The following is a 21,374-nucleotide window of genomic DNA, read 5'->3' as shown; positions in this document are numbered from 1 at the left end:
GGTGCACTAAGCAAAGATGGAGAATGCCACTGGTGTAACCAGCTTTTGTAGTTGCAATAAATTATCTAAATATGCCTGTAAAAATTAGTGTAGTGACAATCTGAGAGAGAAAAATTAACTCTTTAACTAAAATAAGCCTTAAGGATCTGTTTAGTGTTAAATGAATTTCCACAGTGCTGTATCCATCTCCTTCAGTGGAATTAGCAGTTATGCAGTTGGTCTGGTCAGCTCCACCTTGTTACATTAATAGGTGCGATTACTTCCATTCTTAAAGGATCTCCTTAATTCCCAATGCAAAGGCAGACTATAAAATTCCTTCTAGATTAAGCAATTYGTGTGTGTCATTTTATAGTCTAAGAGATTAGATTGGTTTTTTGAAAGTATCGCATCTTTCCTTTAATAGGCTTCTGTCTGAAGACTAATGACTGGAATCTCTGCTTGATTCCCAAGTGGATTATTATCAGTTTCTTACCTTGATGTTATTTTAGTTTTCCAAGTCAGTCTTGTTTTTGTCTATTTTTTGTAGAAGAACCAATCACGTGAGGAAGTGGCTCTACTTTCTGTCTGAATGTGACTAAAAACTGAGTTCTGAGGAAGAATGCCTCCTCCTGCAAATGACAAAACTCAGGCTTATTTTCCATGGTATTCTGTAGCACTAGTTGGTGTAGAGCAGCACTTAAAAAAAAAAAAAAAAAAAAAATCAGCCCATGCTTTTGAATGAAAGACCAAGTCTCATTTCATACTAGCATTGACTTTTTTTCTTTAATAATAAAGTAAACAATGACCCTACTTTCTAGCAGTGTGCTGTGTGTTAATGCTTTAATTCATTAACTTAACCAAACCTTTGGGCATCTCCAGAAAGCTTTTAATGTAGCCAAAATATAGTAAATTATCCGTAAATACATATAAAAGACGTCATAGCTTCTAATAGAGACAGATGGTGGAGCAGAATCCAGCTTTAGTGATTAACTGAGGTTGGAAATGATTTCCTTGCACTCCAGCTAGAGTCTCTTAGAGAAAACAGGCCAGTGGCATTTATCTCTCTCTAAAAGCAGATACTCCGCGCATTTGCTTTTCGGCAGCCTAGAGAAGCCTGGATCTCCAAATTCTCAAAGCAGCAACAAAGCGGGGCTTACCAGGTCAGAATTGATCTATTGAGTCMCATCTTACATAAACATCTGAGTTAACTGTCATGTGCTGTGGGATAAGAGATTCTTTGTATGGCAGAGATACTAAGGCAATAACCTCTATGCTAGATYTTTGCAACTAAAATGTTAATACAATGTGTGGCCAATATAGAAGGACAGTTATAACAAGGAATTTGGAAGGGAAGTTGCTGGATAAAACATGTCAGAGTACKACCAGGAACACTGCTTTGAATTTCCTTTAATTCTTTTTGGAAAAAATTGGGCTGGCTACTGTTTAACGTAGGTGATTTTTATTACCACTTCATAGTATTTAATGCAAAATAGCATCATTTTTACTGTTGTTTTTTAACACGAGACACAGAAAAATCTCAAATCGACAATTTTTTGTTGTTGCAGARTGAGTTCTACAGTGCTCTTTAGAGTTAATAAAACCAAGTAGAATGAATTGCTGAAAAGCCTAAAAGTGAAAAGGAATAAACTGTATATGTGAGACCCCTTATTTTCTGTGTTCAGATTCTGGAGCTGCTGAATGCTGGTCTCTGTTGGGAGCTGTGAGGTAATGTAGCGCTCTGCCAAAGCGAGCCTGCCACTCCTGCACGCTTTTGAGAGCAATGACTGGTAGGAGGGGAAGCAAGATGCTTTTGAGTAGGATGCAGTCACTTGTTCCTGCAGCTTTTTAATGCAAAAATGCTGTGTGCTGTTAAAAGCTGAAACTGGTGAGCACTATTAGTAAGTAGTTCTTCATGTGGAAATGGGAGGAATAACAGAGAAATTAACTTAATGAACCTGTTTCACATAATTTTAAAGTCATTCTACCGTCAGCTTCCTAGTTGCATATAATTATGTTGAAAGAGATCAGAAATTCTTGTATAAAATATTAAGGAAATCACRTATTCCCCTCAGCCATAGTTGCAGCTGAAGAAACAGAAGACTTAAATGCACTTTCTTGGTCCTGGTTCACTTGCATCTGTTCTCAGGTGACCAGGTTATATATCCTATTGGTATGCATATAGAGCTCTGTTTTGAAGCTAGTTATGAATCTTGCCTTCGGTAATTTCTGCTAGAAGGCTGCTGCTTTGAGTTTATACACATCTGTTTGTATATCAGATTTATTTATGATCAATTTAAATCATTGGTTCTCGGCTCTTTATCTTAAATATCTTTTTTTCACTCCATAATATTTTCAAGACTGTTACATTTAGCAGTCATAATCTGCTCAGTCTTCTTTTTGCAAAGATAAAAATATAGAATATTCTGTGTTCTCTGAAGGTAAGCAGCTCCACATCCGTTCAGTTTTGAAATCATCTGTATTGAACTGGGATGACCAGAATTGCATTTGACATGTTAGAATTCTGACTAGTGCTTTCTTGTAGTAATGCTAATGTTAGTGATAGCTGTATTAGGTTAGTGGCTGATAGCTATCATATGTTTTAGTAATATACAGAACTCTTTACATCTCTGTCACTTCCCGTTGATGTCCCCTAGTTTGTACTTTGTTRCTGAAGAAATCTTCTTGCCTTCTCAGTATCGTCCTATTTCTGTTGCTCCCTTTCTCAGTCAACTGCTTTCTTTATATTCCAGTTTCTCCCTCTAGTCTGACAATTTTTCTTAGCACTGTTTTTGCATTTACCCATAGTCTCCATTTTGTGTCCCTCCCCCTTTTTTTCCCCTTAAGGTTAGTCTTAGTCAATTGTTGAGAAACTGTTTGTAAACTTCCTTCGTGATAGGCAGTATGATATAATCTCTCCTTAAGCTGTTTTTTTTTAATGTCCTTAGGTTCTTACATGAACCTCTCTTTAACATCCTAATTGGCATCATAAAATGCTGTACTGAGAYTATTTCTACTGCTTTTCCTTTTGACAAAAAGATCAGAGAAAGGTACCAGATTTTTTCTGTCGTAGTCTACCTTTGGTAACCTCTTGCTGAGTTTTATTCCATTTTTCTTTTTATTCTTTATTTTTGTATTTAAAATGTTTGCAAAGTCTGAATATTCTTAAGGCTGTACTTTTCCATGCTCTCAGGCATCCTGTTCTCTGATGTCCCTTTTATTCCTACTTCAGGTCTGTGATGGTATAGATAGATTGGAGAGCCCATCAGTGATTTGTGAAGCAAAAAAGTACTAGCGAAGCAGACTAAATTTAGGTAGTTTTTATGAAAAAGACATTTAAAAAGTAATAGAATTGAGATAGTGGTAACATCTTTGTAAATGTGAAGTAATGAGCTGGTCTGGTTGGCCTCAAAGCTTCACTGACCAGCACAACATGAAAGAATTTAGCTTCCARTGGTAAATTAATTTGGCCCTTCAGAAACAGAATGGGATGGGATGGAATATTGAGTACAGGATAGAAAGGAGAAGGCATGCCTTGTTTATGGCTTCCCTCTTAGGTGCTGGATGAAAGAGGAGAGTACACACTTTAGTTTATAGTGACATTTTGGCTAGAAATCAAAGTTAGACATAAAACTGGGAAAAAAAWTGGAGGATTAAAGTAGTGACTGAAAATGTGTTTTTAAAATTACTGTTTGGCAATCTAATTTTTATACATCCGACTGAACTGTGTAAAAGGAACTTAATTTCTTTTGAGTTTGACATCCTAGCTTTAAAATATAGTTGTTCTTTATGAAATGTTAATATATATTTTTCAAATGTTTAATTCCCTTTCCAACCATTAAATAGAAATTCCTATAATAAGGTAAGATAAAATACCAGTGTAGACAATCTGGTTGCTGGAGAATTATCTAAGATCACAGAAATTGATTAATTACTGTATAGTGGTAAACATATTAGAGTTCTCCCATTGGGACAGAAGTTTTYACATGCTACGGCAGTGAAGGCATGAACAGAAGACGACTTGTGTATTGAGAAATAATATTTTAGCTGTCAACCTTAATTCTTGCCCTGAGGGGAGGGTGGAAAGCAGATTATCAGATAGTTCTTAGTTAATGGAAGTCTTCATGCAAGATCAAAAAAAGCCCCCCCCCCCCCAAAAAAAAAAAAAAAAAGCCAAACAACCCTCCCAAATCTATATACCTTTTGTTTGTACAGAAAATGATACTGATTTTGGAAAGTTTGGGTTTGAATAACAGATTTGTTTGTCTCTGAGCACGCCTAGCAGTTGAATGGGAGCGATAAAGAACTGTTCTTAATCTGTATTATTTTACAGAAAAGTGGGCGGTATCCAATTTTACCCTTGTATTGGCTGACTCGCAGTAAATCCTTACACTGACGTTGGTACATGTAAGACATTTCAACAAATGTTCTTGAGTGATTAATTCTACCGTATAAGTCGGTGACCTGTCTCTCTAAAACTGGTTTGCTGGGACAGGGTATCCAACTTTCATTGTAAGCTTGTTGATTTTTGTTGATATAGAAATTCTCACCATTTAGAAAAAAAGTCTTTGTTTTCCAGAAATACTTTTCATTTAAAGCAATTGAGCTATCTTGCAAATTTTTAYCTTTTAAATTTTTCTCTTGCTTCTTGACCTCAGCTGAGAGTTGGTCATGTTCAGCTATTTGTATGAACTTTATCTCTGATAAAGCTGAGTATGGCCAGTGGACCCTTGGACCTCAGGGTGCCTGCTTTGTTTGGTATCGTTGGCTTTTGAGAATGGCTATGAGGAAGTGGAACAGTCTAGTAAGAGAGGTAATCAAACCTGTTACAGCTTTTTGTTATTTAGTGATTTATATTTGTTGTGTTTGTCTCCAACAGCTACATCTCCTCGAGTTTCCTCAGAGCTAGAGCAGGCACGGCCTCAGACAAGCGGAGAAGAGGAGCTCCAACTGCAGCTTGCACTGGCAATGAGCAGGGAAGTTGCAGAGCAGGTCAGTTCCTGTTTCTAAAGTGTCCAGGCATTGATAGTTGAGACTACAATCTTATTTATTTATTTATTTATTTATTTTCAATGGCAGCTTGGCTTTGCTGCAGGTGTAATAGCAGGAAAGAATGGCCATTTTGGAAGATGTATGCTCTTTGATTTTTATTTGGTTTTTATTTTATTTCTGTCTTTTTTTAATTAACTGTGGCCTCAGTCGAGTGCTGTTGAGCCTAGTGGAAGATGTCAGTCATTTTGCAAGAAGACTTTATGTGGGAGGATGTTAATCATCGCGTTACTGAAGCTGTTTTCAGTTACGAAGAACTGAAAACACGACTAGACCTGAAAGCCTTTATTAATGGGGCCAGCAAAAAAAAAAAAAAAGTGAATTCTGATTACAAGGGAATTTTGAATTATCTGTTCATTTGGTTAGATTATCTAGAACAGAAGGGTGATCTGACACAAAATGCTAGACTATTCAAAGAACCTGTTTTTGAACAATTTAGCTCCTAAACTATCACAGTGGTTGTATTAATATGTCAATTCTTAGGAGGTTCATTGTGAATTTGGAGTAAATGCTGTAATTCTGAGTAAAGTCTGCTGCATATTAATATGTAATGGAGTTGAATCTTGGCTATGAGTGAAAATTCAAGCCAACCACACTGAGTGTCTCTGCAGTATTTTAGAGGCTTCCTGTGAAAGATTTAGCTTACAGCTGTATGTTAAGCATTAGTATCTCTGTGCTTGGAGAGGGAAACTATAACCCAGTGAACTTTCTCATTATTTAGCAGTAAACTTTAAAAGAGAAAAAAACAAAAACATAGACTATATCAGTTGAAACAGCTTTAAAAATTGCAAGGAAGATGCCAGTTTGGGAATTTGTCAACTTCTGAAAGACATGGTGCAAGCGAAAATACTTGAAATAGTTGGATCTACCACAAACATGATAGTTTGGAGATGTCTAAAAGCATGTAAAATATGCACAGRGTTGGCTAGATCATTCACTTAGTGTTCTTTATAGATATGACAATTGCATCAAGCTTGGAGGGAAGCTGTCAAAAATCAGAAAATAAAGTTTAAATTACTACATCCTTCAGTGGTAATTTGAATGATCATCAGCGCTATAGTAATTTAAAGATGGGATGTTTATTRTGTCTTTAAATTCCATGCTGTTTACTGCATAGTAACATAATTTTTGGAAAGACTGTTTCATTTATAGCTTTTCCACTGGAAGTAAAATAACCTGAGGGTAAATTTTAGTGAGCAAAATTGATGTTGGCTTAATGATCACACTATTATATTGGTTAGGTTATACGGGGTTAGGTTGTTCCTGACCTCTTTTTGAGTGAGGTGAGATTCATAAGAAAATTTTTCTTCTCCAGTTGTGCTATGTATAAGTTACAGCAAATAGGTCTGGCAATCCCACTGCACTTGCCTGTGGTGCACATCACTCCCAGGGTGGCAGGGAGTGCTGCACAGGCCTTCCCTGGCAGTGTCCTGCCAATGGGGCTAGCCACCTGGAGCAGCGCAGTCTAGGCTAATGGTCTATATCAACAGTGTTGATTTCCTTTGCAGGAGGAGCGCCTCAGACGCGGAGATGATCTGAGATTACAGATGGCTCTGGAGGAGAGTCGCAGAGACACAATTAAAATTCCCAAAAAGAAGGAGGTAGTGCCTTCAACTAAGAAATTCCCGGTTATGCTGCCAAAAGCTGAAATACAGTAACACAAAATAGCTTAATACTGAGCTCTTTTATGCTTTTGGGATTGCTTTGTTGTATAGCTTAAAGCTTCTTCCATGTGGGTTAAATTTCAAACTACTAGTCAATGCAGGTGTGTAAAAGGAAAAAAAAAGTTGCTTCTTCACTCTCATGGGTTTGTACGTCAGAGGGGTAATGCTCTTGATTAAAGCTCAGACTGTTCCTGCCCTCAGCATACAACTTTGTTGGACCTAATGGATGCCCTGCCCTCGTCGGCACCAGCATCACAGAAAACAGAGCCTTGGGGACCTCCTGCTGCTGCTGCAAACCAAACTGATCCCTGGGGCGGATCCACAGTTGCAGCTACTGCCTCTGACCCATGGCAATCATTTGGTAAGAACAAACTCTGCCAGAGGGAATGCTTAGCTTAAAAATTTCTGCTTTTTAATATTGGGCTTTTTCAAGTTCCTCAGTAACAGTGCAGAATGTCCTGTCAGTGTATTAGTCYGTTTTGCTTGTTTTCCATACACTAGAAGTAATGTTCCCTTAACTCATTTTCAAGCAGAAATGAATGGAAAGCAGGAGAAGCAACTTGTCTCATCCTGGGTTGGGTGCTTGTGGTTTGACTACTGGATGGGTCCCATGTCATGGGCTGAGATACTTGTCAGTGTTTAATATGGTACTCAGGCAGGATGCTATAATTTAGAAAGGGTGTAGCTTTGAATTACAGTATCTTTAATACTGCTCCTACTGAAATAGGATATGTATGCAGTCTGAACCAAATGGGTTGAATTGTTTAAATAGAGGTATTTACCTAGTTAAAAATTCTAGCTGTTTCATAAACTTTTGATGCTGCATTCACTTCAAAAATAGATTCCATGAAAGAGCCAACACTTCGCATGTTTAGTTGTTTGCATATTTTTTTTGTATGTGTGTGTTTTGCTTCYTATGCAGTGTGCTATTTTCTAGATTAGCCAAAGGCTGTCCAAGGAGTTACTCCTTTGCATAAGAAGGCTGATGGTTCCTCGCAGTAGGTTTTCAACATACTATATCTTTGGGAATGGAGCTAGATGTGTTTTTTGTTTTATTTGGGCTTCTGTTTGTGTCGAGGGGAGTTTGGGATGGGAAGGGGAAGGAGATTCTTTGGTAGTCCTGAAGATTAGCAGCTTAGCTCTACCAGTTTTGCTTTAGGCTGGTGTTTCTAGGAGCTCAGCTATATAGTAAGTGGAAGTCATTTGCATTAGCAGTAAGTACTCTACCCTCCAGATTCCTAATTAAAAATTTTGGAGTTTAATACTGAAGCTCCCCACCCCTGCCGCCCCATCGTGGTGTCGTTAAATGCACTTGCTTAGCTACTGGGCCAGCCACAGTTCACTGTTTAAGTGTAATCTGTATCTTTTCTAGGGATAGGTGTCAAATGTTAGATCAGAAAAGACAGTGTTTCAGGGCTTTAAACTGATGTAATTTTCCACGTTTAAAACCAACAACCCCCCCCATCTCATTCAAATCTTGTGCTTGATATATTATCCATTGACTAGTTTTTGCTTGAATCAGTTGCAGCTGTAGCATTTCCTCTCAGTGGCTCCCAACTTTATTAATGCCACTTAAAACAACCCCTTGTTCCAGCTGGCCAGTTACTTGGCTGCCAAGGATAGTCTTAAAGATGGGAGATTTATGAATTTGACTGCTAATAAAACAGTGAGCCACTGAATCGTGGTTCTTAAATCCTGTATATGCTTTGGCATTTCAGCAGAGATAGTGGAAGCTAAGGAAAGGTATCTTCCCAAATGCTCTGTGAGCTGTCTTATGAAAGAAAAGACTTTTTTGAAAGCTTCCATTTATGAGAAGTGCTGTCATTAGCATTTTTTGCATGGTGTTGATTGTAACCCAGCGCTAAGGGTAGATAAAGGAAATCTAAGTGCTGGACTGGGAATAGTTGGTTTTTTTGGAGGATTTCATCATTTCCTGTTCTGAAGCTGCAGCAAGACCGTGCCACCTGTTGATGAAAGTGAAAGACCAACATTGCAAATTGGAATTTGTGCCAGCATGAGTAGCATTGGCATCATGCTATTCTTTTTGAAAACCAATTCAATGTTTTTTTGTGTGTATTTTTAAAAAATAAAACAGTGCTTAGTTGTACTCTGAAAGATGTAAAAGAATTAAAGCTTATTGCTTATTGCATGGTTAGTTCTGCCCTACTCCTGGATTATACAGTTCTTCTAATTTAGTAATTAAACCATGACTGATCTAGAAGTTTCACTGGGARAGGAAATGTGTGCATATACTATCTGATTTGAAGTTAATCAGTCATCTTACAGTTCTACAAGATGTTTATTTAAAATGTTAAGTTCCCATCCCTGCACTTTCATGGCTGAGGAGGTGAAAGAGGGGTGGGAAGGGATGAGACAGAAACAAACTAGGAGCAGTACCTTCCAGCATAGGGCTGGCCCACTACAAATACGAAATGTGATTTGCTTTGCTGGTCCCAGGGTTTGATGAGCAGCCCGAATAGCTTCATGTGATGAAAGAAGGAAAAAGAAGCCACCTAAAGTGAATAGCATTAAACAGTACTTTGGGGAAGGAGAAGAAATGGGCAAACATAGAAGAATGGGAAACATTGACAGACAAGTAATTTTGGTGATCTAAATTTGTAGGGGAAAAGTTGTCAGTGTCTTGTAATAAAAATGTGAATGTGGAACATTCAGTTATTGGGGTTAAAAATGTAGGAAGGGGTATCAGCAGAGAACTTGGACCTGTGTCAGGAAGAGTGCTTACAAATAAAGTTTGGTGTTACGGGGTCAGGCTGTATGCGAGTGTATATGTATATTTGTGTGTATATATGTATGTGTACATATATGCACAGACATACATATATGTGTGTGTATATATGTATGTGTACAAATATGCACACACATACATATTTATTTATTTACAAAGTAGCAGTATGGTAGAAAGGTTGAAAATTAATATCTGTGAATCTCTTGGATTTCTTTTCCTTTTCATACATTGTATATTTTTTTCTTTTACATAAAGATTTTTTGGAATTCTTCTTTCCCTGCAGTTTATTTTAAATACACCCTGTGATTTAAGTCAAATATTCTCTGTTGTGGTGGTAATGTCTGTAATGAAAACAAGTTTATATTCTTGTTGTTGGAACTGCTAATTTTTAATTCAATTACAAATAGAAGTTAAATTTTATTCAGCCATCTTCCACAGAATGTTGCTGTGACTGTTGTCCTGCATATATAAGATGGGAATACTGATAAAAACTCAGTGTCTAATGTTGAAATGCTTTACCTTTTTGTTTATTATTCACTTGACAATAATGGCCCGTAACAGAGATTAATCTGCTTGGATAGCTTTCCAAAGTGAAGCTACAGTTAGTTGTGTTCCTGCTGGCTCTTTTTGCAGGTGCCAAACCAGCTGCTTCTGTTGATCCTTGGGCAGCACCAGCAGGATCTACAGCTCAGTCTCTATCCAAAAATGTTGACCCCTGGGCTCCTGCTCAGACATCATCTACCGCAGCAAAACCTTCTGTGGATCCTTGGGGACCAGCACCTGCAAACAAACCTATCTCTACTTCTGGTGAGAGACTGTCACGTTCCATATCCATATTATCTGAGTAACGAAGGGTGAAATCTGAATGATTTTTATGTTGATTTTATGTTGATGCTGTGTAGATTGATTTGCAGTGCTGGACTATAAAGTGCATGAGTTGTAATAGCTAACAGCAATAAGAACTTCAGGTACTATTATTTTGAGTTAGAGCTCTGAATTCATATTGCTGCTTTCTTCATACTCTGTTGCGTCCACATTCTTTTATTTTTATGTATGTTTGTGACTGTGCAGCTGCTGTCAGGCTTAAATGGATTTTATCTTTAATTAGATAAGAACTTAATTTCYGGAAATGAATGTTACTATAATTTTACCTTTCATCATGATAAATACTGTGCAAATGGATGTCTGCAGATGTAGATTGGCAGGTTGAGCAGTTCCACACTTTGAGGAGATTTTTATAGGTACAAATGAAGGGTTTTCTACTTTAGACTGAGGGTGTTAGATCTTCCCCTAAATCTGTGCGTGGCAAGATGTTGAAGATGGTGATGGTTTATTCATGCTCTGTAACTAATGCAGTTTTCATGAACCTTACTAATACCTCATATTTTCATGTTGGTGCTGTGGCTGCTCTAAATGCATTTTCTGTTAATCTGTTGGTCATTCATCTCAGTGCATAATAAACGGAGAATTCACAAATAGAACACTACAAAAAATGGCCTAATCCATTTTTCTCTGGGCAAAGGGTAATAACTGGATTGTAACTGGAGTGATTCCTAAATTGTGATAATCTTTGTCCTTGGTAGGAAGTACTGTTACTATACAGAATCTTTACTTATATTCTTTGGGGGTCTTGTCTTCTTTGTGAACCCTTTATGGAATTAGATCTGCATCTTGATTTGCTTGAACTGTGTTCAACAAATACAGAAAAGCTCACTTCAAAGCTTTTCAGTAGTGTGATTACTCTTCATTTAGGTGTGGCTTTTCTTCCTCCCTTCTGAGGTAAGAGTGTGTCCACATTATGGAAATGTTATGTTTTTGTTTGTTGCAAAGTATGGCAAAATTCTGCTGGCTTAGCTCAACTGGGTCTTGCCATCTCTATATGGACTAGATTGCCATTCCAGCAATTCCATGGCATTCCTACCCCATTTTAATTTAGGGAGCATAAGTCAAATCATTACTCAAGTTACAGCCATGTTGCATTTGTCTTTGCAAGTGTATTCAGAAGTGATGTTTTACTTGAAGGCTGATTAGCACATGTTACAATCTAGCCTGTAAAATTGTTGCTGTGCTCTTCTTCGCGAGCAATATATTCCTGCCTGTGCACTTAAAAAAAGCCCAGCCAGCTCAAGTGTGTGTTATATTTCAGTTTAAAAGTGCATCAATCTGAGTTAGTCAGGAAGGACCCTTTTCTGATATTGTCCTTCTCCTTTGTCCTGGGTAAATGTAGAAGCACTCAAGCTGCTCTGCACAGCTAACCTGGGATGTGACGGAGTGGCTTCTTAGTAATATGAATGGGTTAGAAATCCCTTTCAGTAGGGTCAGGTGTATAATGCAATTGAAGATCTATTAACGACAGAGCTCTCTTGTTGTTTTGAACAGGAAGTACATCTTTTGACCTCTTCAGTAATTTGAATGGTACAGTTAAAGATGATTTTTCTGAATTTGACACACTTCGAACTTCCAAAAAGCCAGGTATGAATTGAATTCTTAGCAAATGGACAGTTTGGCTTATAGTTTCAGCAACAGATTTATCTATTCTTATAAAAAAAAAAAAAAAAACCCAAGAATTGCCTTTCGCAAAGCAAAAGATCAAAGCTAGTGATAATGCAGCAGTAAAACCTTTTTGTTAACATTTTGGCCTGTGCATGAACTCATGGGGAGCTGGGCTCTTTTGTATTGTAAGCCATAGAATTTCACTCTGTAACCTTTGTGCTGCATTGACCCAGAAATTTGCTTGACTTCTAAATTTATCTTACCTAGCATGTGTGTGGAGTATGGCTCATGCTCAGATAGTTAAACAGAACAATGTTGACTAAATTTCTCTAACGCRTAAATTCTAGCATAACAATGGTAGAAAAATGAGAAAATTCTCATATAAAAGTTTTGATTTCTTTTTGTCTTGGTCATTGCTCACTAAAATAACAACTGTTAGATCTTAAAATGTAAGTGCTTTGATGCTAGATACTATCTACTTTAAGCTGAGTTCTTCCTGGCAGGTTGGTCGCTAATTCGAAGCTGGGTCAGGCCTCTAACACAAAAGAGAAAACTCTCTTGCAATCTAGTTGGGAAGGTATAACGTTGATCTAGTGCAAGGGCAGAAGCCCAAGCCTTTTGAGTATATTTTCTGTGGAAACTCTTAGTGTAATCTATGGCAGCATAGTTGAAAAAATACCTGTCAAGGCCAGTCAGGTAGAACCTTCCATAGAGCACTGCAACTATGATTCTAGCTTCTTCTCACTCTTCTAAAAAAACACTTTTCTACTTGCATGCTAAGGGTGTAACATGTACTGAAGTGCTTAAATATAACTTAYACAAACATTAGATTTCAAAATACTTGCTTTGTCAGGTACTTGAGGGTTTTCTTTGCTTGATTATGTGGAATGATGAGAAGTTTTGTTTTTCTTCTTGTGTTGTTACAGCTGAACCAGGTTCCACTTTGCCRTCCCAGCATAGCGGTACCACAAGTCCTGATCTCTTTGATTCCCAGCACTCAAGCGTGACATCAGGSAAACAAAGTGCAGCTCGGAAAACCCCCGAGTCTTTTCTGGGCCCCAATGCTGCTTTGGTGAACCTGGATTCACTGGTGTCTAAGCCACCGCAACCTGTTACTTCACTGAATCCATTCTTGGCGCCAGGTCTGTTCCTATACATTCCTTTCAGTTTTCTGTTTATACTTGCCTTTCTTTTAGGAAAACCTTGCATAACTCAGGTTCATGTAATTTTAACATCAGTTGTTTCTGGCATGTTTTTCTTGATCACTTCAGCCAGCAGATCATGATTAAGAGCAGAARGGTGAGGCAGCATGGTTTTTAGGTGTACTACTGGACTCTGAAAGCCCCAAATTCTGCTCTTGCGTCTGCTGCTGATCTGCTGGGTTAGATTTGTTCAAGCTCTTTTCTTTCCACTTACCTTTTGCAGTTGCTCTGTCAAAATGATCTGAATTAGAAAAGAGCTTTTGGTTATTAAAAATGGCTGAGTTAAATCTGACTAACTGTCAGAACAGGAAAGATGTGAGCATGTGGCAGCAGAGACACTCTAACCTTTGGGAGGGTAATTGGTAGTAGATGCTTGCGGCAAGCAGGTAGGGAATAGCCCTTTTAGTTGTGCTGCTGCAGGCAAATTAGCCTGTCTGACTGCAGCCTTAGATTCCAGATAGCAGGCTCTTGAGTGTGTTTTAATAGGTGGTTGGTTAGACTGTTATAACCCAGTTTTGATCAAAACATGCTGTTAATGTATTTGGAAGCAAATTGGCTGTCTTAGTTCTTCTGTAAATTGCTCCCTATTGTATGGAAGCCTTCACTTACAGCAGACTTAGCTGATGGCACCAAATATTTGGAAGATGTATGTGTTTTAAGGACTCTTCGTATGCACTGAAATTCCTATGTGATGCTGATCTTGTGACTTTTTTTAAATTATATTTTAGTATTTCTTTTCTTCACTTTCCAATGGGAAAAAATGATAGTTTACTAAACTGCATGGGTAGAAAAAAAACCCAGTAATTCTGAACAGTATTGGCAGTGTTTAGCAACAGGAAGTCTGTGTATCTGCCATTACCGGTTACTACAAAAAGTTTTTGAGGGGTCACTGGGCCATCCAAATAACTCTATACATATACAGTAAAAGGAATTTGTAGTGTTGGCAGCAGTTCAAAAAACTTGATCGCTGGGAAAGTTATTCTTCGCTTTTTCTAGCACCACTGTAACTCGGAAACAACTTGTTTACTTTATGAATTCTTGTCAAAACTCAGTGCCAGAAACATGTACAGCTTCTAAATGGAATTGACTGGCTGARTTCTTGAGGCAAATGCACAGATGCGCTGCAGCCAGATTGCAGTGAAGGAGTACTATACAATAGCGTGCTATCTCTACTCTTTTGTAATGCTAATTTTAAGTAGCATTAAATTACCTAGATGCCATGGTTAAGTATGTTCCAGATTATCAAATTTGAAACCTGTTTCTCCAGTGACTGCAAGTGGAAACTGTTGGTCAGTAGAGGATTATTTTGTGCTGTTGAGAGGCTTGGTGGACTTATGTTTGTGCACCAGTGCAGCCCCAGTGAACTGAATGGCATCCAGATAGGTTTCTCCAGAGGGCATTTTGGGGTTGGGAGCATGTGGGGATGTATAGAACATTTTTTGGCTATAAAGAGAATCTCCCAAACCTCAGTGTTTGATGGAGATGCAATCCTCTTGCCTCTTTCCACTTCTTTTCTCAAAACTAGGTGCAGCTACAGCACCAACTCCAATCAACCCCTTCCAAGTGAATCAGCCTCAGCCGCTCACTCTAAATCAGATGAGAGCAAGCCCTGTGATGGGAACCAGTCCTTCTTTCAGTGCTGTGCCACCAATAAGCATGGAGCCAATACCTCTGTCTTCCATGGCCCCAGTGCCTGTGGGAATGGCACCGATACCAGCTATGGGCACTGTGGCATCCATAACGAGAATGGGCCAGGGGCTGAATGTGAGCATTGCAGGATCAATGACCCAACCTCTTCACAGTACAGGAATCCCGCCGTCAGCATCCCAGTCTACAAATACAACTAACCCTTTTCTCCTATAAAGACGCAATCAAAGGAACTTTCTTTTCATAGTGTTTCCAGGCTGAAGTCTTTACAGCTARATGAACGTGGCCTGTGTGGACTGAACAGTGTGTAAGAGACTTGGAAGTAGATTTGCAGTTTACAGTTATGATCTTTGAAGAGTTGTCTCTACTTACCAGTTAATCTAAATCTAGTCTTTGCTACAGATGGTACCTTACTTTGGCTTGTTGAGCATTATGTGAAATGTTCAGACTTTTCACCAAAGTTAGATTCTGCCCATTTTGTTACTTTGTTAATCATTTCAATACACTTTCTAGGGAGAACCTGCCATTTTAAACTCCGTTGGCTATTTTGTAGATGTCAGATGATGTGCTGGATCCTGAAATTACTATTTACCTGCATCTGCCACTTCCTATACCCATATGATAGACCTGAGATTCAGAGTGCTAGTGAATGTTTTGCACATAACTATACACAGTTCTAGACTGTTGGTTCACCCATAGTCCTTACTCTTAGACAAGAACAATTGAGGGCCCAGGTGGCTGGTTTTTATGCATTAAACATTGCAACGCAAAATCGCACTGCTTTCGTATCAAAGGTTTGACTGAGAAAGCAAGTTTGTCTCAAAAAGAAAAAAAAACAGACAAAAAACCCAAGAACATTCTCAAGTTGTCAAGTATAACGTGTGCTGTTGTATGCAGTGTTGAATTTGTACACTACTCTCTAAGGACTCCTGAGGAACTCTCTGTGAGTGGCATGCTGCACTCGTGCTGAGTGAGTGTCCTGCTCTGTGCTTGTCCAGTACCAGCTTCATTTGGAAGTTATCACGTGTATTTTGTTTTTATTTGGCTTACCATGTGAGTTGAAAGAGAAAAGAAATACAGTGGGACAACTTTGAATTCAATTTCACCGGGGCAAGCTTTAAAACTAATTCAGGCTTAACCTTGCTATATGCAGTTACTCTTGTATACTTTTGCACATATTTTGTTTAGTACAGTTTCATATTTGAGTTTGCAGAGTTACCTAATAGTCCTTTTTTTGCTAATTTTTATAATGTGGTTCTTATTTAACTGTCTGGTTTTGATAGATTTATCAAGTCTGGCTGAAAAATTAAGATATTGGCAAATGTCATTTTTATGGTTTTAATGCCCTCTTATTTATGATTTTAGCTCTTTGTTTCTGTAAAGAGAGTTTAAAAGGGAAAATTAACACTAAAATATTTTACTTTTAAGTGGAGTATTCGTAATGAAAATCAAAACAAATTCTCATGACGAATTATTTTTAGATGAATTGAATTTGAACATGACATGATTTAAGACTGCATTAAAAAGAAAAAAACACTAAAGTCGCCTTTCCCTTGATTTGTTCCTGTTTTCCGATTACCAGAATGGACGGACGTTTAGCCTTTATGGAGATCRTAAGAAAGGCTAGTTTTTCTTGTAATATTTCTTGAAATGCTAAAAATCCTAATGTATAGACACACTCAATTTCATTGACTAATTTTTCTTAATTAAAGGTGCACTCCATAACTGGTTCCATTTACAATTATTAATTGTAAGCTGAACTATACATTTTACTTGCATGTCTGGACTCATCGGCACTAAACCATGCTCAGGTTTCAGTCAATGTTACTGGTATAAACCTGGCCTTCTCTAAGATGGCAACGTTTTTTTAAGCTCTGCTTTTATGAGCAACACAAGTGTATGCAGAGCATGTAGAAAGGGACGTCCCAGTGCTTGTAATTGCCTTGAGGGCATCTCTGTGAATGAACTGATGCATCTTGGTGGCCTTTCCCTAGTTAGGAGGAGGAAAAAAAAAAAAAAAAGGCTGAAAGAAATTGCCAGAGCTCTGTGTCCTGGTGTAATGATGCTGTGTGGGACGGTGCCAGCCTAGGGTAGTGTGCCATGGGAAGGAAGGGCTGGCTAGTGTGAAGGGGACTGGATTATATCCTATGGGGGGGTAGGGGAGGCTGAAAGACTATCAAATCTAGGGTACAATCACAGATTTTAGCTGTGTAAGTCAGTATAGCTCTATTAGTATATGGAATGCTAAATGTGTGGATGTTTCTATGCAGATTGTTCTATCCTCTTGATACTATTGAATTTACAAGCAGGATTCAGAATATTCATCTGCTCTTGTTTTGTATAGGAGGAAAAAGAATTACTGTCCACACCCAGTATAAAAAAAAAAAAAAAAAAAAAAAAAAGAAAAAAGAAAAGAAAGAAAGAAAAAAAAAAAGGAAAGAAAACCATTCATGTTGCCTTTCAGAATAAGAAAAAATACTTTACTTTTTTGTTGTTGTTGAAGTTATTGAAAAGTGTAGACCAGGAAGGGCGTGCTCCTTGCAGATGGGGGAAAAAAGTGCTTTCCAATTGATCTATGGCAAGATTTATCCTTCATTGTTTTTTCCATTTTAATTTTATCAGCAGTGGAATTGAGGTCATTTGATGTTTTTCCCTTAGTTGGTCATCTGAGTGCATTTGCAATGGTTAGATGGGGCATTATCTATTCAGCCAAAAAGTTACGATCACATCCTCTCGCTAAGCACTAGGTAACTGTTTTTAGAGGCAAGATGGGGTTGATAGTAAGTATTTTAAAATTTATAATGTCGTCTGCAGCTCAGAGTAAATGAGCTGCCGTCATGAACTGATAAAAATGTATTGTTGATCTGGTAGGGAGCCCTAGCTTAATGAAACTGCTGAATGGCAAATTGTTGCTTTTACCAAGCCACTTCTCTAAGAGCTGTATTACTTTTACATTATATATGTGTGTGTGTGTGTGTATGTGTATGTATCTATATACATATATATACATATAAATATATATATATATATATATGTATGTATTTTGCACAGTAAACCATGATAAGACAGTCTGAACAGTGATTAGTCCAGATCATCGTGCTGTAAGGCGTTAGGCCAAGGACTGTGCCCGTGCTGAGATTCCCATCCCGACCTGGGTMTGGCAGGAGGAAATGGGTCGAGAGAATAAGCAGCTGGTTCGGTAGATCTGCTTGGTTGCTGGCTCGTAGGCATGTCTGTACCTCTCACGTGCCATGCAGGCTTGTGGCGCTGTAACAGTAACACTGAAAGGTGGTTTCTGTCCTAGGCAGTTGAGGCTTCGGTTGTGTCCTGAAAAGTAAATCTACTTCATGGTAATTTAACTGCTATCCAGACTAATTCTTCCTCCCTCCTGACCCTCCCACTCCTTTTTGCACGGAGGACGTGTGTATATCTGATCACATCTGCTCTGCCATATTTCTCCACATGCGTTTCCCTCTTCCCCTTCTTTTCCCACTTTGAAATATTAAAAGTGCTTTTGATTTTAAAATGTTAGTATCCCAGAATAGCCTTACTGGTCAAATTGACCAAAGATAAAGTGTTATTTTATAAAAATAAAAATATCTTGGCATAATTTTAAACCCCAAAATAAGCTTGGTTATTTATTCAGTTTTATACTCTATAGAAACTAAACTACATTGAGGGAACAGGGAAGGAAAACCATGGTGGGTTGTGGTGTTTACAGTCTTTTGAAGTCCCGTAGCTAAGACAACTATTGTTATCCATCTTCCCTTTTGCTGTTACAGTTTCTAATGTGTACTGTATGTATTAATATTGCACAAATTGTGGAGAAATATACGGTTTATTTTTCACAGCAGAATCTCACAAGACTCGCTTCCTTTACAAGTGTTACAATTTAAATATTTACCAAACTCTTTTCATAATACTGGGAGCCGGCTGCTTTTTATGAATTTGTGCTGACTATTGACATTATTTACTGTATAAATAATTTATCATTTGTACTATTGTATCATAATGTCTGTATCTTTGTGTCATTTTTCCCTAGCAGTGTCACAAATGTGATATTTAATAATGCCATCAGAACAGTGGAAAGACAAGGGGTTTGTAGGTGACTGGTCAGAATTAAAATTGTATTGCTTATATTCCAGACGTGTTGCTTTTTCTAGACTCTGCGTAGTGTTTATATTGCATTTAAAAACTGTTGCTGCCATGCTTGATTTAGTTTTCCAGAAAGTTGGATTGGATGAGATTATTAAGGTTTGTGCTTATAAGTCCTACAGTCCAGGATAAATCTAATCGTTATTGAGAGTAACGCTTCTTGTACATTGTCAATGTGATTTCTTCAAAGCATTCATCACTTCTCCTGATGCAGGCCTGCTCTTACTATGAGAAAGGAGGGTTTCTTATAGATCACTTAAATCAGAATCAGTTGAGACCTTATTAACTCAATAAAGATGAAGACTTGTTGTGTTGCAGGTGACTGAATTGCTTCTTTAAACCACGTTATCTTTTAAACATTTTTGGTAGGATGATTAACTGCTTTCTTAGTAGAGGCTTCAAAAATTATATAATATTAAAGACAAGTCTGGGGAAAGCTTAAGTTTAAAGCTGGTCATTCATGGAGAAAGGTTTGGGGGAACTGTGACAAAACTGACTTTGGGAATCCCTGTTTCCCTTTTTGCAGGTGTTGAGTCCTGCCCCTTCTGCAGCCTTGCCTCTGTCCCACTGATCATGTGGCCTAGCAGGTTGGTTGGCAGTGAGCCTGTCTCCAGCTGGGAGGTGACTTCAGTTTCTAATTCTGGATGTTTTAAATTGGAGGGTACTTCATTATCAGGCTGTTTCAAGAGCTACCTCTCGGGAGCCCCTCCAGGTTTCCTGTAGTTAGGGCTTGCTGCTAATCAGACTGATCAGTAATCATTAAATACTTAATTTGCTAATGCTGGAACTGCAGTGATGCTGGAGAACTGATCACTGGAAAGGCAGGCATGGGAAAAGATCCTGTCTAATATTTTGATTTCAGACTGTGGGACAAAGCTTGATGTGGGTGTTCTGCAAACCACTGCTTCAGTAACACTCAGATTTCCCTAGAGAATGAGGTTGCCTCCGGTTATCTCCTTGATTCATTTTGCCTCTGTGTTTGGGCCTGAAAGAAAAAGAAAAAACATCTGTTGCCAAGGATGACAGCCCAAATATGGTTTCTTGTGTCTCATTTTTACAGAATAATGTTTCGTTACTTGCTGTCGTTTCCTGTGCAGGATGTGTCTTCTGTGCGTTATTTATTTTTCCTCTAGCCATTTTCTCTTTTTCCATGGGATCACTGCTTCGCCTCTTCAAATTGCACTTGTTAAAGTAAAGCTGCCTGCTACAGGGAAGATTTAGGAAGGGCTTGAAGTGGAAACTTCTGTGATAACTTTATAATACTCTTTAAAATGGCCTGAATACTGCAGACCTCTGCAAGCCAAAGGGATTGTTGGAGGGAGTTTAAATTGATAAAGCGTGTTGTGAGATGGGGTTCTGGCTGTCACTGAGCCTTCCTCTGACCTTGGGCAAATTGCTTTCTCTCTGTCCTGAGTTTCCTCTTCCTCTTTTGTAAAGCGAGGTGGTATTTGCCTGCTTTTGCAGAGGAAAAGGGATTTTTTGGATAAAGTGTTATCTAGAGGCTTGCCCTCGTCCGCACCAGTGATGCCAAAGCATTTTTGCTTAGTACATAAATCACTGTTGCCTCTCACTTGTCCTGGCTTCTGAACGGGTGCAGCTCTGCTCTTCTGCTTGTACTCATCGAACTGGGAGGAAGTGGTTTGAGCCAGATCACTCTATGGCTTTGGCAGGACTTTTGCAACTGGCTGCAATTCACATTTCAGAGAACCAACCTGATTTATACAACGCTTTAGATTAAAAACTTCCATTTTTTTGGAAGTTATCTATCATCAGCCTTCCAGGTAATCTCTTCCTCTGTATTGCTGAATTTGGACAGAAACATCAATAACATAAGTACCGAAGTTTGTTTTGGAACCCAGGATTATAAATAGCTAAGAGCCAGTGTTGTACATGGCTGTAACAGTCTTGTCCCTTAATGCTTTGCCGTCAGTCGATTGTATGCTGTAATTGCTGAAGACTTAGGGTTTCAGTGAACATAAATACCTGTCCCGGTCCCTTTGGTGCTTTACAAATCCCTGCAATTACCCATTAGGGTGGTTAATTGGCAGCAGTCTGGTGATCAATAGCAGATGGCAGTCTACCAGTGTAATATGAAGGAGAAAAAAATGAGGTAGTGAATTGTAAACTGATGGAGAAATTGGGAGTATATGCTCCAGACACTGAGAGTGGGGATGGCAGGTCCCTTGGGGGTGTTCAGAAGAGCTCCAGAATGAAGAAAGTGCCATGGTGGCATCTTGGGCCCCCTTGATCAAAGCTGCCTTGGTGGAAGTGCAGCGATAGCTCGGGGCCAGATAGGAATTTTGCTGGGGGGGAGGCAGGAACTCTCCTAAGCCTGAAGTGAATAATGTGAGCCTCGTGTAGTTCGGTAATCTCTTTCTGGCATGGCTCTACCAGAACAGGTGCTAAAAATGATCTTTCCTGACATCTCTTAAGCATTATAGA

General features: G+C 38.5%; 1 protein-coding gene across 3 annotated transcripts in view; it reads left to right on the top strand.

The window, feature by feature from the left end:
• The window catches only part of EPN2 (epsin 2), a 48,836-nt gene extending 29,587 nt beyond the window's left edge, over positions 1 to 19,249 (top strand). For 2 of the 3 annotated variants that reach the window (XM_085301964.1, XM_085301965.1), the window contains exons 3-9: positions 4,856 to 4,968; positions 6,534 to 6,626; positions 6,891 to 7,050; positions 10,069 to 10,242; positions 11,815 to 11,907; positions 12,855 to 13,070; positions 14,656 to 19,249. In XM_085301964.1, the coding sequence (XP_085158090.1) occupies positions 4,856 to 4,968; positions 6,534 to 6,626; positions 6,891 to 7,050; positions 10,069 to 10,242; positions 11,815 to 11,907; positions 12,855 to 13,070; positions 14,656 to 14,993 (1,187 nt within the window). In that variant the 3' untranslated portion in view covers positions 14,994 to 19,249. The remainder of the gene's footprint in view (positions 1 to 4,855; positions 4,969 to 6,533; positions 6,627 to 6,890; positions 7,051 to 10,068; positions 10,243 to 11,814; positions 11,908 to 12,854; positions 13,071 to 14,655) is intronic. The other variant, XM_085301966.1, reaches the window with a different exon arrangement.
• Positions 19,250 to 21,374: the final 2,125 nt, after the last annotated feature.

The sequence above is a fragment of the Rhea americana genome, unplaced genomic scaffold (assembly GCF_003343005.1).
Source record: "Rhea americana isolate MKP2758 unplaced genomic scaffold, rheAme1 scaffold_181, whole genome shotgun sequence".
NCBI classification, from domain to species: Eukaryota; Metazoa; Chordata; class Aves; order Rheiformes; family Rheidae; genus Rhea; species Rhea americana.
Note: the sequence above shows the minus strand (reverse complement) of the source record. Positions and strands in the feature narration are given on the sequence as shown.